The 16,761-nt window shown below is 42.5% G+C and overlaps 1 protein-coding gene across 2 annotated transcripts in view; it reads right to left on the reverse strand.

Moving 5' to 3' along the window:
- dlgap3 (discs, large (Drosophila) homolog-associated protein 3) overlaps positions 1–16,761 on the reverse strand; it is a 59,084-nt gene that overhangs the window by 5,691 nt on the left and 36,632 nt on the right. For both annotated transcript variants that reach the window (XM_077742955.1, XM_077742956.1), the window contains 7 exons: positions 6,671–7,857; positions 3,642–3,853; positions 2,962–3,064; positions 2,673–2,889; positions 1,454–1,968; positions 875–969; positions 66–285 (listed from right to left, as the gene is read on the reverse strand). In XM_077742955.1, the coding sequence (XP_077599081.1) occupies positions 66–285; positions 875–969; positions 1,454–1,968; positions 2,673–2,889; positions 2,962–3,064; positions 3,642–3,853; positions 6,671–7,783 (2,475 nt within the window). In that variant the 5' untranslated portion in view covers positions 7,784–7,857. The remainder of the gene's footprint in view (positions 1–65; positions 286–874; positions 970–1,453; positions 1,969–2,672; positions 2,890–2,961; positions 3,065–3,641; positions 3,854–6,670; positions 7,858–16,761) is intronic.

A 16,761-nucleotide genomic window follows, 5' to 3' on the forward strand; every position in this document is an offset into this window, starting at 1 on the left:
GGGATACACCTATCCGATCTAGGAAACGCTGACGTTAAAGAATGTATAAATGGCCGCCCACGTACCTCCCGATAGGCCCACTGCCCCTGCGTATGCACGGTACGGTGGCATTCCGTGTACTGGCCGGCTGATTCTGGTTCCGACGAGTGCCTCTGGAAGGAGCAGCCAAACTGGAGACTCTTATCCTGCGTTGGCACGGCAACGGCCAGTCCCGGGAAGCCCTCGGGGTCCAGGTCGGCCTGCACGCTGGCCGTCACGCTGTTTGAGCGCTTGAAACGGGCCCGTCTGTGACATGGGGAAGTCACAGTGGGGCCCAAAAGTCATCCGGTTACACGGTGCCATGGCACGAAAAGCCTCTCAGATATCATCTTATGCCTTCTGGAGGATTTTAGCACCGAGCATCAAGCTGCCACTCTTGTCAATACGAGTCACTCACTAGTGAGGAAGTTGTGTTGAATCATATGACATATGACACATTATTGGACCTATTCATGAACATTTACACCTCGGTCTCGTTGTCCAGTTCATGTGACAAGTCAAGGTCAAGTACAGGGTGCTTAAATTCTCGTGTTTATATGCCAATGTGAAAGACGGCACGCTAATGTTTTGAAAAAAAAAGCATCTCTTTTGGATCTCAAGCTGTGATGTCTGATGAAATGTTAAATAGAATCTTTTGGTGAAATCAGTCAAAGGTGCTCTGCACTGTTGGGTATCTTGACTTAAAAATGAAGGCATTTATAAATGATGCATTATTATGCGATGAAGCTCGATATGCAGTGGTGGATTCTAGAGGGTGTTTTAAATTCCCCCTTTTTGGTAAATGTCAGCATCTCGGCATAAGCAATCAGTAAAGTGGGGAATATTTTGACGTTACCTTTTGTCATCTTCCACCTGCACTCCAATTGAATGGACTTCTGTTAGAGCTTTGCCATCTGGATCTGAATCTGACAGAGTCTCTGAGCTGTCCACCTGGAATACAAGACATTAAGCTCAATTGCTGCCATAATCAGAGCTATTTCACATAGTTTGATCAAGGCAGGACACAGAGGAAGACCCCGTGAAGTTTTACTCATATAAGATGTGTTCCCGAAAAGGTCGAATAGGAGTCAGCCAAAAAAGAAACGGGCGCTGGCTTTGCATCATAAGTAAACTCCGATCTGGGGAATGACAAACACAGCTGCCAGACCAGACGCCGATCTAATCACTCATCTCAATTCTCTCTCGGCAAGAAAGCTACAGAGCGTTTCTCTAAATGTTGTCAGAGGTCAATGAATTCAGAACTATACTGTCGTGTTTACAGTAATTAAATAGAGTTAGCAACTGATAAATGACACTTTTGCTAATTGATTAGTCTGGTGTCAAACAAAGTGCGGTTGTGCGTCTCGATTCGTAAGACTTTGCCACATCTTTCTTGCAATAGGCTTATACATAGACGGCATGGTTGCCCCCTCACCTGCACGGCAATGGACGGCCTCCATTTCCTCCCGCAACTGTCCTCCGGCCCTCCAGCTTTACTCAGAACAATGCTGTTTTGCGGCAGGGAAACTGACTTCCCAAGACTCCCCACAACACGAGCGTCTCTCTCCCGAGCCGGTCTCGGCGGCCCTTCCAGCAAACTGTCGGCTGAGCTGCTGTGTTTGGCTCGCACGCCGACTCCCGGACCTCCTCCGTAGGGTACCACCTCCCTGGATCCCCTCATCCCCCCGTCGAGGCTCTCCGCCGAGTTACTGTGCTGCCGGGAACGCCCAGAGCCCGCAGCAGTGTAGTATCCGATTCTAGAAGAACGTCCCGAAGGTATTTCAGAACAACCCAGGTCCACAGAGTTGCTGTGCATTCTAGAGCGTCCATGGCTGCTCTGGTAGTAGGCGTCCTGGGTGGACTCTGTGCTGCTCTGGGCTCGGACAGACAGCGAAGACTTGGACATGCGAGGTGGGAGTGGGGGAGGCGCACCTTTGCGATAAGGAAAGACTGAAGTGTCAGAAAAACAGGAGGAGGGGAAAAGAGAGGCATATTTGGGTTGAGAGAAAGGGTGTGTCTTTGGAAGCAGGGAAGGATACTTACAAAAGGGACAGACTAGTAAGAGAAGGGAGGAAACAGAATTGTATTCATAAGGCGTTAAAAGATGCGAAGAAGAAAACTAGTAGTATGTAGCATTCTCAATACATTTGTTGGTGCATTTCTATATTATCCAAGGTTTGATTCTTCCCATAAGCGAGCCAACATTTTTCTTCCCTACATGGATTTCTCCTGTGCTTTAACAGCTTTGTTGAACAGATGCACTCCACTATCATTCTTAGCAAAAAGGGCTGCTGTTTATCACATGAGTAAGATGACTCTTGACATCACACAGGGGCCGTCAGATTTGCTTCTCTTAGTTTGGGATATTTGGGCTTGCCAATCAAAGTACGTCAGCAAACTATGCACAATATCACTGTAATGATGCCATTTGTTCCTAATCAAAAGCCCTATTCCATGCCTGGAATACCTGAATTCCCAAATGTTCTTAAACAACAATCACCAACGTATTTTCAGCCCTTTATGTAGTGGAACAAAGAGTAACAGTCAAATAAAAATGAAGAAAACTAGCAAGAAGGTTCCCATTGCTGCCCAATCATGAGTCGACCCACATTGACACAGTCCCCACTGTGAAAGAAACATGCACACAAACTCACCAGCTCCTGCCTTGACGCTTCCCTGGGGGCCCGACATGGAGAATACAGACAGGCAGTCGTCATCCTGGGAACAGCCGGCCTGGATGGCACGGACATAGCTATGGCTACGCGTGCGGAACACTCCCGGGAGATCCAGGGCCTCCACCGCTTGGGACTCCACCTCCCCAAACATGGTCTCGCACACGGCCTCAAACTGTCGGTCCAGCGTGTCTCCTAACTGATGCAGAGATACGATTAAGTCAGTGTTTTCAAGGGAAGGCCCCCATTTGGAACACGACGTGGTGGTTACCTGCGAACTGGTCAGCGAGCGAGTGTAATTACGTGAGCGGCTGTGCGACTTGGGTGTTGTTCGGCTGTTAGTGTAGGAGTCTGTACACTGCTTACATGAATACCTGAAAGGAATCAAGATGCTGTGTATTAGTAATAGATTCAGGATAAGATTTTATTAGATTCAATTAGATAGGATTATTTTATTCATCCTGTATTCGGAAAATTTCACTGTCACAGTAGCAAGAGGGTGAGAATACAGACAGCAAAAAAACATTTTAGACATAAACAAATAGGTAATAAATAAAGCATTAATTTATTTTTTATGTATTTTTAATTTTTGGGTTAATTACAAAAAATATATACATTAAATATATTGAATTGGATTGGATAACTTTATTATTTATTGTAAATATTGGAAAATAATCGTGATCGTGAGCCTTAATTGGCAAAGCTTAATGTCCCGGCTCTAGTTTTAAAACAGGAACTGCAGTCGTATACGCAAGCTTCTGACTTTTCGACTGTTTCTGACGGCATCTCATTATCAGTATGATTTACACCCGAATCTAACGAAATGTCAGGAAAAATGCCACAACAGCGTACAAACGAGGCAAACCCTACGGCGAGCCACCAATACAGACTAAACCAATAGAAATATGCTGTGTCAGGATTATGCTAAACAGTGCATTTGTAGAGTTTGACCTTTGATCCATGCTGATGGATCGTCGGAAGGCGTCCCTCTGAGCAATCAGGGTGGACTTGGGGGAGGCTTTGGGGCTGCTGTCTGAATCGGCGCTGTCGTCATCGCCCATGGCCTTGATATAACTGCCACTGCGCATGCGGCGGCAGGGAATCTCACCTCCGCTGTCCGTGCCGCCGCCGCCGTATCCGCCCCCCCAGTCCTCCGAAGGAACCTGAGACAAGATCAACAATACGGCGACCAACTGAGGCGTAGTTGTGAGTCGAGTACAAGCTTGTTGACACGAAGCAAGGCAGCGTGAGAATGTTATTATGGGTTAGGCACAGGTTAAATGGAAAACAAGGCAATACTACTTCTCTGTTATCACAGTAAAAACATGTTTGTGCCTTTTTTTGTTTTGTTTTTTGTTTGTCATCCTGGCCAAACAGGAATACACAGAGTAGACATGCTGTTCAAACAAACACATCACACGTAGGATGCACAAGTACATGCGTTATGATCGCACTCAAATTTTGAAGTATAAAATGTTCGGACTGTAGTAGATTACCAGGGGGGTTAAAAGTGTGTTTTGTGTAAGTTTTGTGTACTTTTTACTTTTTTATAATGTTAGTTTTTTGGTCTGTTTTTACATTTTTTTGGGCATGTGTGTCACTGTTCAGTGATTATGAGCAATGTTAAACCACTTGAGAAAAATATTAATGAGGCCATTGAAATGGATGAATCACTGATTGTGGTTGAGCTTTTTTAGCCAATGACAACCTTGAATGACGAAGGCTGCTCTGATGAGAGGTGAAATGTCTTTTTAATAATAGAACTGTCCATTTGCAATCACTGGAGTGCTTCGATAGGGAAAGTGCATTGTCCAATGAGAATATATTTATAGGCACAAGAGTATGATTAAATGACGACTACTTCAGAGGCTAAACGAAACTTTTTCTTAAATTTCAAAATAATCCAGGGATCAGAAACAGGATTACTAAAATTAATGGATAGTAATACTTATTACCTGCACTTGTTTAATTGCATGAGGTCTAATATTGAATTATTATTAGGTCCACTCTATTGACTATTTTCAAAGCAGTTATTGAAACAAAGTAAAGCATGGAAGTCATGTTTTTTTTGTTTAAATCTAACTAAATGCTAGTGAGAGCAAAAAAAAGCAAACCAGTGCAAAAAATAGAGAGAAGTGAGGTTACAAATTGAGATTGCCACACAGCCACTTACAGAAAGAGAGAAACTTTGACAGCTGGAGAAACACTTGGCGTGTAAGAAAGAGGAGAGAGCGAACAAAAAAAAAAAAAGGAAACATCAGTCGCAAGCTGACAGCCACAAAGAAAGACAGGTAGCCAAGCAGAGCGGATGACCCATTCAAAGATGGATGGACAGGAGGTGTGGCACATGCTAGGATGGACACATTTGGTCCAGAAAGTGAGACTCAAAGGAAAGAAAGGATGGAAAAAAATGGAAAAAAACAGGTGGGGGAAACAGATGGGCAAAGCAATGAGAATCTTAAGAGAAAACAAACTGAGGAGAAATGACAAGGCGCAAAAAACAGATAACAAGCATTGAAGCAAACACTTCCAAAATCTGTATTGTGACACAAAACAAACTCGACTAGCTTGACTACTATATTCATAGAGGCTGCCAATTTAAGGTCATCAGTTAAAATGTCTTCCACTATCGCTCTGATTTTTCTCATCCTGTGCTTTCCTCTTTACGACCCCATGGCAACCATGTCTTTATCACCTCTCCTCACTTTGGATTCCTATCTTGGCGGCCACCTAATTCCTTCCGTCATTGTACCTGACATACTTTATCTGTCTTTTGTGTCAGTTTTTCTTCATAATGTCATGCCTGTTATTTATTATATAGCCAGAATAAATTAAGATGAGAAGAGTTAATGGGCAATATGAGGGCATTTACCTAGTTTGGTTAGGTAGAGCCTAATTTCAGGATTCAATATGGAATAGATATGAAATATTTTCTTTGGAATTTGTAAATCCTGTGCTTATTCTTATTCCAGAAACACGTATGTTAATAGCAGTCATGATTTTCAACCACCCTTGCATGTCAATACGTATTTAAATAGTTATTTGTTTGTGTCCTGCAATGAATTGCTAACCAGTGCAAAGTGCATAGCTTGCAAAAAGTCTGGATAAGTCCGTCTAAAGTTAAAAAAATGTCTTCAAATGAAGCAAGTCCTGCAGAAAGATGTTCTGAGGCTTGGCATCCTGGCTTCAGACTTCACAGGCTTGTCTAAACGCACTCTCCTGCTTTGTATCAGCAGCCCCCAGCTGTGGCTAAAGGATGAGAGTTGGCAAGACACCAGGGACTGGCTACCTACTGTTTTACAGGAACACAGCCAGAAAACAGCAAGCCTGGGTCTGCACGTGTGTGTGTTTGTGTGTGGTTTGCTGTCAATCAGAATTTTGGTTGCACAAAACAAGCTTAATTATTGTACATCCAAGTCAAGTCAAACCATTATGCATTTTTTTTGCATGTGGGGAAAGAGTATAGTCTCACTAAGTGGACCTCTGGCCCAGCAGGAAATGGTCTATAACAGGAAAATAAGGCACTCTGTTAAAGAGAATGTTCACTTTCCATACACAACGGGTGTTCGGCTTCCATGTGTTTGCAACCTATAGCGCCTGCTGTGTTTTGCGTGTGTGCCAAGTGGGGGGATTACGGCCGTGCTGAGATATGACAGGGTTATTATTCCTTTCCGACCAGTCAGACCACTTTCTTCCTGTTCTTTTTTTTTTCTGGTTAGACTTAGATTTGCCGGACATGTGACAATACTTTGAAATGCTTGCTGGCTTTGTGGAGTGAATCAAGATGGAAGTCTACTGGCTTCTAATTGCCTTGGGCAGTCAATGTACTCCATCAAAACGGATGTTTGCATACATGTCAAATCAAATGTGTATGTCTAAACAGAATGTAGCTATGAATCACCGCTCCCAATCCACAAGTTTTACAGAAGAAACTATTGCACCAGTAATCAGATTCTTGATACATTATTGCTTGTGCTTACCTGTAGATAGTGGAGAGTTCTCTCCTTTAATTTGTTCTCAATGGGGACCAGAGCTTTATCGTAGCCTCCCCCTGCTCCTCTTGAGGGATAAACCTCTCTGGCTTGACTGACGGTCATCGCCGACCAAGTGCTCCTCTTCAGGGAGTGGCCCGGGTGACCTGGGTGACCTGGGTGACCCGTGTGACCCGTGTGACCGTGGTGTCCACTTCCCTCGCTTCCGGCCAGCGCAATGGTGGTGCAGGCCATGCACTCGGCGGGCCCGGGTACGGCAACTCGTTCCTTCGGTCTCTTCATGGTTAGCTCCTGGATGGCCGCGTCCAGGCTCTCGTGGCCGCCAAGGTGCCCCCTCCTTCCGGCGCTGGCCATGAAGCCGCTGTCGCTGTCCAGGTTGTCGTCCGAGCTCCACCAGCCAGCTGTCCTGCTACGGTGCCGTCTCCCAGACTCGTGCCGGGAGTCTCCGCTCTTGCTGCGTTCTCGAGACTTGTTCCTACGAGCGGAACGGGACTGGTGGCCAGAGTGGTGGCCCGGGCCGTCCTCCCCCGCGCTCCGGTGACCTCCTCCTCGGTAGTCTGTGCCTCCTCTGGTGCCGTTGTACTCCCGTTTGGAAGGAGCCTCCAAGGAATGGGACTTGGCAAAGAGACGTTGGACGGAGTTGACCAGGTGGCGAATACGCGAGGGGCTCTCGCTGCGCTGCTCGGCACCCCCGCTAGTGGTGCGCTGGTACTGCAGCGTGTGGAAGCCATCGGGTTGGAAGGGCACCTGCTTTTCGAACTGATCCATCAGGTTGGGAGGGATTCGGTGCATCTTGCCCCCGTGACCCGATGTCAAGCATTCCTCGCAGGAGTCGAAAGACTGCAGAGGGGGATGCTGGCTGGGGTGCGAACGGGGGAACGTGCCTCCCCCCGAGTGGCTGTGAGAATGGGAATGGGAGTGGGAGTGGTGTCTCTCAAGGGCCAAAGACTCCGCCGGTCCACCCGTAGGGTAGAAGTGGGCGTCATTGTGACCGTGGTAGTAGTCTCGGCCCGGGCCGTCGCAGTCATCGGGTGGACAGTGGCAGGGACCTCCGCCGGAGGAATGCTGGGACATGCTACGGCTGACATGGTACCCTTTCATATGCACCGGGGCGTGGTGAGCCGTCCGGGCAGAAAGGGGGCGCTGTGGGCGGGACAGGGCTGCACGGGTCTCACCTGTGGGTGCACAAGGAAAATCGTAAAACAGAATTATTCGGAGTCATGTCCAAAGGGTCAGTTTTCACCGAGTTTTAAACTGGTGATTAAATTCTGAATGAATTTAAAGAGACGTTATTCACTGTTGTTAATATAATCGCCTCTCCAGTACTGCATACAGTTCCTGTCACGTTAAAAAATAGTGTTATATTAGCTCAGCAGCGCGTTTTTGTGAGAGATTATCATGCGGTATACAGTAGAGTTTGTTGAAAAGCTTTCACTGTAGTCAAAAAAACCCCCACAAAAACCGGACCTGTTTTCATTGAGTTAAAATACTCCACCATAACACTTTTTTTCAAATATAATTTGCCTTGAATGTATCCTTTTATTTGTGGTTGTTCCTTTTTGAAGAGTTGACAAAGAGTGCAGTGCTGTTCTGCCTAGAGGAGTCAATTAAGCCACTTTGGGTTTATCAAAAAGTCTGTGGCTTTGTAACGGGCTGCAGGCTACAGGAGCTGCCACTCATTTTAACACATGCACACACAATCATGACGACAAAGCCGGTAGAGGAAGTCAAGCAATTCCTATTATGTCTGAATGTCTTTTTTTTTAATATATATATACACTTGGCACCTGCTTCTCCGCCTTTCCTCCTGACCTACTTCTATTCATTCTGTCCCTTGCCACTCTCCTTAATATGGCCATCTGGTTTGCTTCCCTTTTCAGTAAATGCTCGTTTTCAGTCTTCCCAGTCTTTTTTAATATTGACATATCACGCCAAACCTGTCTTTCAATTGTATACAAAACATGCTGCAACTCAATCCGAATCCCAAATGACCGTTTTGAATATTTATGATAGCTAGAATGCAACGTCTGGCAGACAATTCCAATATGGCGTCCTGCCTTAATGAGTGAAAATGGCTCAAATTCCTTTCATTCTTTAAGATTCCTCCCACATTTGTCTGTTGGATTAATTGAGGTAGATAAATAGCGTGATGCGAATGTGACATTTTACTGCGAGGCTTGCAATTGGCTGGTGACCAGTCCATGCTGCCTGTCGCCTGAAGTCATCTCGGAAAGACTTGGGCTCACCTGCCACTCTAATGAGGACAAGTGCCATAGAAAATGGAAGCATGGATATTGCGGAAGACGGAAAACTATTTCTCATTGTTCGACTGTTGTCAATCAATCTCCGTGACAAATTAGGACACCTTCAAGTGTTTTGTTGTTTGCGCTGACTTTTTTATGACTGTTATTGTGCCGCCCCTCCAACGATGTCAGGATAAGACAGTTGTCGTTATACTGTAATACTGTTTTATGTATATATGTTTGCATTTAATCATTTTTGTATGAGAGCTACTCCAATTTGTCTATGCGAGCTCGGGATCGTAACATGTAACAGAGTCCTGTTTACTGGAAGATAGGACTGACCTTTACCCCACAATGCAGACCTAGAAGGACGCTTAAGAAATTGCTGATGCAGCGTCATCGCTATATTAAAGTATAATTATTGATGAACTGAACAAAAACCATAAACAAATAGAGCTTCACTACTTGCTAAATGAAGGGGGAAAAGCTGTGGAACATTTTTACTTTGCCAAAATGTATGCGAAAGCTGGCTGCCTTTCTAGTTGACCTTGCCATTTGATGTGTTTTATTTTTGTATTTTATTCTATCATATTGCTTGGAGCATATCTATACCCGTCTGAGCTGCCTTAGCACAAGCGTTTGGATTAAATAAAAGTATTTGATGGATGCTTATCCATCCACGAGGAAGCCTCTCTCCCTCTTTTTGGGAACGCAAACTATTCAGTGGAGAGTCGACAACATGTTGTCATGCCGCTGATATTTAACATTGCTTAGCATCAATCTGGCTCTCGCAGCGACTATACTCTGGAGCTTTTTTCATGAAATATTCATGCGAACATGCCAGCTGCTCTGACCCACTTTGCTAACAGCTGATTCCGCTATCTTCAACGCAGGGTCAAGGGGTGCTTCGCTTCACTTATGTACTTTGACTTCAAGACCTTGACCACGTTATTTCCAAGTAGCGGTCAATCTAAACGCGCCCGGCTCAAACCTTGAGAAACATTGAGGGCCTGTCAAAGCATCTTTGGGAAAGAAAGAATGGTCTAATTGCAGTGAGTGAAAGCCTGTGGGGAAAATGTGGAGTGCTCAGTAAACTTCCTTCATATTTTGGTCTGTAGTTTTGTTTCACATTGTCGTTAGAGTAGAAATCAGGCTTATTTACACCTGAATTATCTAAAATAACTATAGAAAACACAAGCATTAGCTCCAATAATGGTGAGTCCCATTGACTCAAGTCACAATGCAAAGGAAATATCATATACATAGATAACGTTCTATAGAGAAAATGGCCATTGCTTAACAGAATGGAACTGACCAATAAAGACATGACATAACATGATTAAGATCATTCAATAAACACAATAACTCCCACAATTCTATATTGTCATTTGAATGAAACAGTTCCACAAAGCAGGATGACATTTAGATTTTCAATAAAGAGCTTGTCCTATAGGTTAAAAATGTAATATCCATGCACCGTTTTAGGGGGGAAAAGCTTATTGTCTTGTGCTGTGGTGCAAGGCAGAAAAATACAGACAAAAGCAGATAATTACAAACCGCCTGGGCTTTTATTGCAATAGCTAATGCTGCATGGCAGAAAGTATTGTGTCCCTGAATGCTACCTTTGTCGCACCGTGTTCACAATGAATTTGAATCGTTTGAAAGCAAAGGTGTGCATGAGGAGTTAAAATAATTGCAGTGGAACTTCGTACAGTACATTTGACTGACGATGACCGGCTTCAAGGAGCCAGTCTTCGTGGAAAATGGGGCAAAAAAGAGAGAGAGAATAATGTCATAATAGTCTTGGCTATATCTTCGAATGCAACTATTGTGTAGCAGGCATCAGAATTCATATTCTGGAAATGCAATGGCATTTTTCTGTCATTTGAACACCTACAGTACGTGTTCACTTTTTCTCGTCTAGCAGCAAGTGTCTGAAAAACTTGAAGGTAGCTTCGAAGGGCGTAAATGCTTTTATATCTATTTTAGATGAAGGCTTTGTAGCTAGGGGACTTTTCAAAGGAGAAATGGTGAGAACCGATGTGAAATGACGGAACAGCAGTTGGTTACAGTCACGCGTTCATTTCTTTTACTTTGCTACTACTTCATTTTATCCTCTCGACATGAAATATTTTTTTATATAAAGGCTGACAGCTGAATTCTTCCTATGAGAAATAATTGTGGCACTGAAATGCACATAGAACATTGAAATACTTTTAATTAGAAAGAATATACGGACACTTTTCACAAGTGGACATTTTCTGAGAATCTTTATAATGCAGACTGATTATATTTTTAATTCAAAAAAACAACTTGGCCAATTATGCTGTGAAGCTAGCAAGGTGATTATGATAGTTCACACTATGGCCTCCTGTTTCGGCAGTTGTGAGACTGTATGAGAAATTGTGTGTGTGTGTATGTGTGAGAGAAATTTTGATGATGGCCACAACACAAGGGAAATATGCCGCCATCATCAGGGCAAAATGGAAGAGAGCCTTGGGGGCAACTCCTTCTGTCTTGCCCTGCTTTTCCATCTACCCTTATTTCCCACTTCTAATCCGACACATTTTCTCTCATCATTTCCAGAACACACATTGTGTGTAAGTCTCATTTTTTTTCTTGGATCTCCAATGTTTGTCCAGTGGGAACATAGCAATCAGGTGCTTGACTGTGGACATTGCGGCCATGAGATATAGGACATATATTTACCATTTAAGATGGTCCTATGTACAATTGGTACATAGTTCCATCCATTTCTTATTTCAAGATGTGGAAGGTTAAAATTATCTGATATTTGTCAATTTTAAGATAAGTGTGAGTTTCCCAGATCATTCTGTAAATGACCTTAACCGAAATTTGCTCCTTTTGGTGATCATTGAACTGTTTACAGCGCAAAAAATGGCAGGGAGAGCTTCTAACTGTGACTTAATGAGAAAGAAAATACCAACACCACTTATATGCTGCTGCTTGCTTGTAATTGGCTTAAATACTCGCTCGCTACTCAGACGAATGTTGCTGTGGACATTAGAATGGCATGACAGCCTCATTTATTAGTTGGGATGTTTAGCTTCTGCAGGAGAACATTCACATTTATACAAACCTTTTTGTTTTTTTTAGCATTCTCTTCCTACCACGTGTTCTCCCATTTCACTTGGTCTTGAACGTCTCTCCTCTTTTTGAAGTGCTCCCTCCCTACACCATCTTGTTCTCCCTGCGCTCATTTTGCATCTGAAACTCCTCCTCCTCTTCCTCCTGCTTTGTTAAATCGACTTCTGCCATGATCTCATTTCCTCCCATTTTGGTTATTCTGTACTGCGTATTATTCAAACAAAGCATACTATTAGGTCTGATTAATAATGTATGCTTCTAAATCTGAAGCTGAAACACCTACACAATGTATTTTTTTCTATAGTACGTAGAACAGCATATGTACTCTTGAACTCTCACTTTTTGCTCTCCATCCACAATCCTCTCACTCTCTCTCTCTCTCCTCTCTTTGTGCCACTTCCAAAAAAGCTTACTTCCTCACTCTGGTCTTGGTTGTGTTGTATTACAAGCTCTCCTGACAGATAATCAAAGGCACATGAAGGTAGTAGACGCAGCTCGGAGAAGGCTCACGTCACACTTGCTTGCCGGCTGAGCCGCTCAAATTGTCGTCTCACCCAGATAAGTTACACTGTGCGATCTAATTACTTTTGGGAAGGGATGGGGAAAATAACCAAGATGCATTCGTATACCGCCACAATGCTTGCCGATGATAGGATGGCGAAAGTGGAATAATTGTATCACGATGGTGAATTCAGATTGCATGAGTAGCTTTAGATTTGGTTGAAAAACAAGATGATATCAAATCCTAAATGATCATTAGTTAATAGATATATTTAATATTTTTAAACTGTAAATATATTGATATTTTCGTTAATATTTGTAGGTTTCTGAAATGGATTAATCCCATTGGCCTGATTCCAGTGGAAAATGTTACATTAAATTTTGCACCATATCGTTTTAGTCAGGCTTCCTTAACTGGATTATTCACATAAACGAACATACCACTCTTCTTAAAACACATCTAAAATATAGTGTTGACATATTTAAAACATCCACTTTTCATTTTATTTTTCTACATGCATCAAAACGACATAATTGTGAATATGCGTCACTATAGGCAAATATAAAATGGTCCCCCCAGTGAGTGAAGTAGGCAGCTGCTATTGCCAAGGTCAAGAATTACTATAAAAAAAAACTAGACCAGAAGGGGCTGGGAAATGAATAATTTAGCATCTCTGACTACTTGGGGAAAGTCCCTCAGCTTTGGAAGACACAGGCTCGTTAAATACGCCGTTGAAGGTCAAGAAGCAAGTGCAAAGTTGTTTTTCTAAAAATGTTAACATTGGCTGGAAACACCAATGGCAAAGATTGACCAATCAATAGCATGCTACCAGCCCCATTTCTAATTGAAGTCATCAATTTCCAAGGTGCGGGCAGATTCCCAGCATGCACTGCCATGCAACGCTCATTAGCAACATTACACGGCGTCGTCAGGCGGCATGCAAAATTGACAGTGAAAAACATCCCGATGTGCTCGCTTGCACTTACATACATGGAACAATCTGATTTTGCTGTTGCTAGGTTACTTTCTCAACTTGGGTACTACATCTATAAACATTTGCATAAGTGCCTGAATGTGATGATAAGAAACCCAGCGCTGTCCATCGTAATCTGTAACGATCTTTACGGAAGGAAAAATGCCGGCGTCAAAGCAAAAAATAGGACCTTTTGTCGTCAAATAATGCTTACAACTCAGAAATAAAATGTAAAATACAAAGCAGGTACATTTGCATAATATATATAGGTACTCCACTATAGCTGCTTATGCAGTTTCTTTGATACAGGCAGGATTCCTTTTGCTTTTTGAAGATTCAGTCAATACAGATTACAAGTGTTGACTCTTAATCACAGCAAGGGTTTCAGGGTTTAGTTTCTAATTTCCAAGCAATGTATTCCACGATATACTAAGAAACAATCGCTCAAGTTTAATTATAAAATAGGGCCTTTGGTTAGGTTTTATTGCCAAGGTCAAGAATTGCTCTTAAAAGCACTTTATCCACTTTATTCCAGAAATAACTTGGTAAAGGTTGGTAATATCTGGACTTTTCAAGTAGCTGCATTAGTCTTTCTAAATAGTTAATGATCTATTATCAATGCAAGTTATTTATTATTTTTGTGTAAATATTGCCTGGCACACTACTTTGAATTCCTAGTGGCTATTTTGGAGAAACCCAAGTTGATTATTCACAAGTGTATACAGAATAAATTCATTCAAAATGGCAAATATGGCTTTATCCTCCTCTGGGTCAATCTATGCAACCATAGCAACCTTCAATGATGTACTACCTCCATAGATTTGTGTGCTTTTTGACAACTATAGGCCAACATGCCAGTTTTATCTGTCCCTTTCCCTAAACCAAACACAGCCGATGTAATATGCCAATGTCAGTTTCTATTGCCAAGGTCAAGAATTGCTCTTAAAAGCACTTTATCCTCCCACTTTAAGCACAGTGGGAACCGTTCCATTGACGGTTAGTTATACATGCCACCGAAGAGAAACGCTAACGACCCACAGCGAGGAGTCCAAATGAATTGTGCTCTGAGGTCACCCCTGGTAGCAGGGACGCCGCCACACAATATGTTGGAGGTGACAGGCGAGGAATCGGGATCGGGCCAGCTTAGCACACACTTAACCCTCATCCCATATTTTGCCGTAGCTACGAAAAGGCTAACAAGGCCTCTTATAGAGCTATGCTTTGAGGTCAATGGAAGTTTTTCCAGGTGCTTTTGTGATTAACGGCTCCCCGCTCTTATCTTTTGCCAAAGATGAGAACATGGAATTCTATAATTGAAAAGCCAGCGCCAAGACCGTATGGACGTACAATTCTATTTGCTCCATTGGTAGTCGTATGATATACTATTCCTCTATTAAACTAATACTGTCCAAATAGAATTAACACAGTATAATTTCATTCCTGCAATAGATACCATCTAATAGGGTATTCAAAGTGCATACTATGTCTCATTCCAGCAATGGTCTAGTTCGACTTAAAGAGATTAGTCATCACACAGTCCTAGTGTGTGTGTATGTGTGTCAGGTGCTGCAAAATCCGACACTGAAAGATGATGTGAAAGGAACAAATTGCTATTTTGGTTTACACACCTTCATACGACAGCAAGAAAAAACTCAGTCGTGCAATAAATGGAAAGGTCTTCTCATTCATTCCAGTCAACATTCGGAATCAAGGAAAATTGCTGGCACAAAAGGAGGGAAGAGATGAAAAAAAAGCAAGCTGCTGACATTCAGAGACAATCACCTGGCGCCTCAGACAGAAGAACGAGTGTTGCTCAAGGAAGGCGGGGAAGAAGAACTCGCCTATTGTGCCCATTTTCATTATCAAGTACAATAATCGACGCAATCTAAGCAGGAAAAATAGCTAAAGTAGACCAGAGTGAGAATGAAAAGAGAAGGGAAGAACCGCTACATAATAAAGACTTAATTAATCACGTTTTGCTCCAAGCCGCCGTTAATCATGTCGTGGTTGAAACCTATACGTTCCACCTCGGTGGCTCCTCATTGTGGGATGGCGCGGTCACCATTTACTCAACTTAATGCATAACTGTGTTTGACTAGTACTTTTTTTACGACTTCATTCCCTTAAGGAACAGTAATAAGAGATCCTTGTCTGTAAAATGTCTGATCTGGCACTACGTTTTAGTTCTAAAATGTCAGTCAATCATCTGAAAGGAGCCAGCAAGGTCATAGGTCAAACACACATGTATTTGATAGGGAAAAAAATCATAATTAATGAAAGTTTTAAATGTTATGGATAAGGCTTTAATGAAGACAATGGTTTTAATGTATTTAAATGAGCACAATTCTTGGCTTTTTTTTTGTACTATAGTCAGAATTCCATTTTATTTAAGCTCTATTGAGTCATTTTTCAGCTTTTGTAATCAAAAGCAAATGTTTTCCACAGCAAAAATAAGGAATCTGATTCCTCCAAAATTTGTTGGAGGCGTATGAATATCATGCAAAACATAAAAGTTGTAGGTTTGAAGATGAAATGCAAATTAGCGTTCATGAGAGGGAACCTCATGGAAACATTCTGACACTTGATTATCCGTCTGACTTGCCGTAATGGAAAACAATGGAGGCATGATTACTGTGTTTCCAACAGTAAAATTGTCAAAGTGGATGAGGGAGAGTGCACTTTGTTGTTGTTTTTTTTCCCCGCGATCTCTCCTTTCATCAACACTTTTTTGTTTTTGCTTAAAAACAATCTCCATATGAGATGTAATGTGTGCAATGGGACTTGTTATTGTTTTCATCCCCCCCCCCACACACATACAAACGCAAATAAAGCAGTATTTTCGTGCATGCATGCACTTGTCACTTAGCTATACAAGATGTCCGTCACCATTCACTGCAGACAACTGAGCCCTCCGAGAAATTTCCCTAATCAGAGAAAAACAGACTCTGAGGGACAATCTTTGCAAAAGTTTGTCAGGAGTTTTGTCTCTGGTGAATTGACTGTGACTGGAAAACGGTGGTAAACAGATGAGGGAGACATTGCTGCTTGAAGCCTTTTCAAATGCATTTTTCCAAGATAAAATAAGCATCAAAGAAGGGTTTGAATTGGATTTTTTTTTTTTTTGTCACCATTGATTGCACCAAAGAACAATGGGTTAGGGAATGCCCACTTTTTGCAGCAATTCTGGTTGTGACATCACAACCAGAATTTGTTGTAGTTAGAATGTTGTCATAACGACAGAACGTTGACATAC

The sequence above is a fragment of the Stigmatopora nigra genome, chromosome 21 (genome assembly GCF_051989575.1).
Source record: "Stigmatopora nigra isolate UIUO_SnigA chromosome 21, RoL_Snig_1.1, whole genome shotgun sequence".
In the NCBI taxonomy this organism is placed as follows: Eukaryota; Metazoa; Chordata; class Actinopteri; order Syngnathiformes; family Syngnathidae; genus Stigmatopora; species Stigmatopora nigra.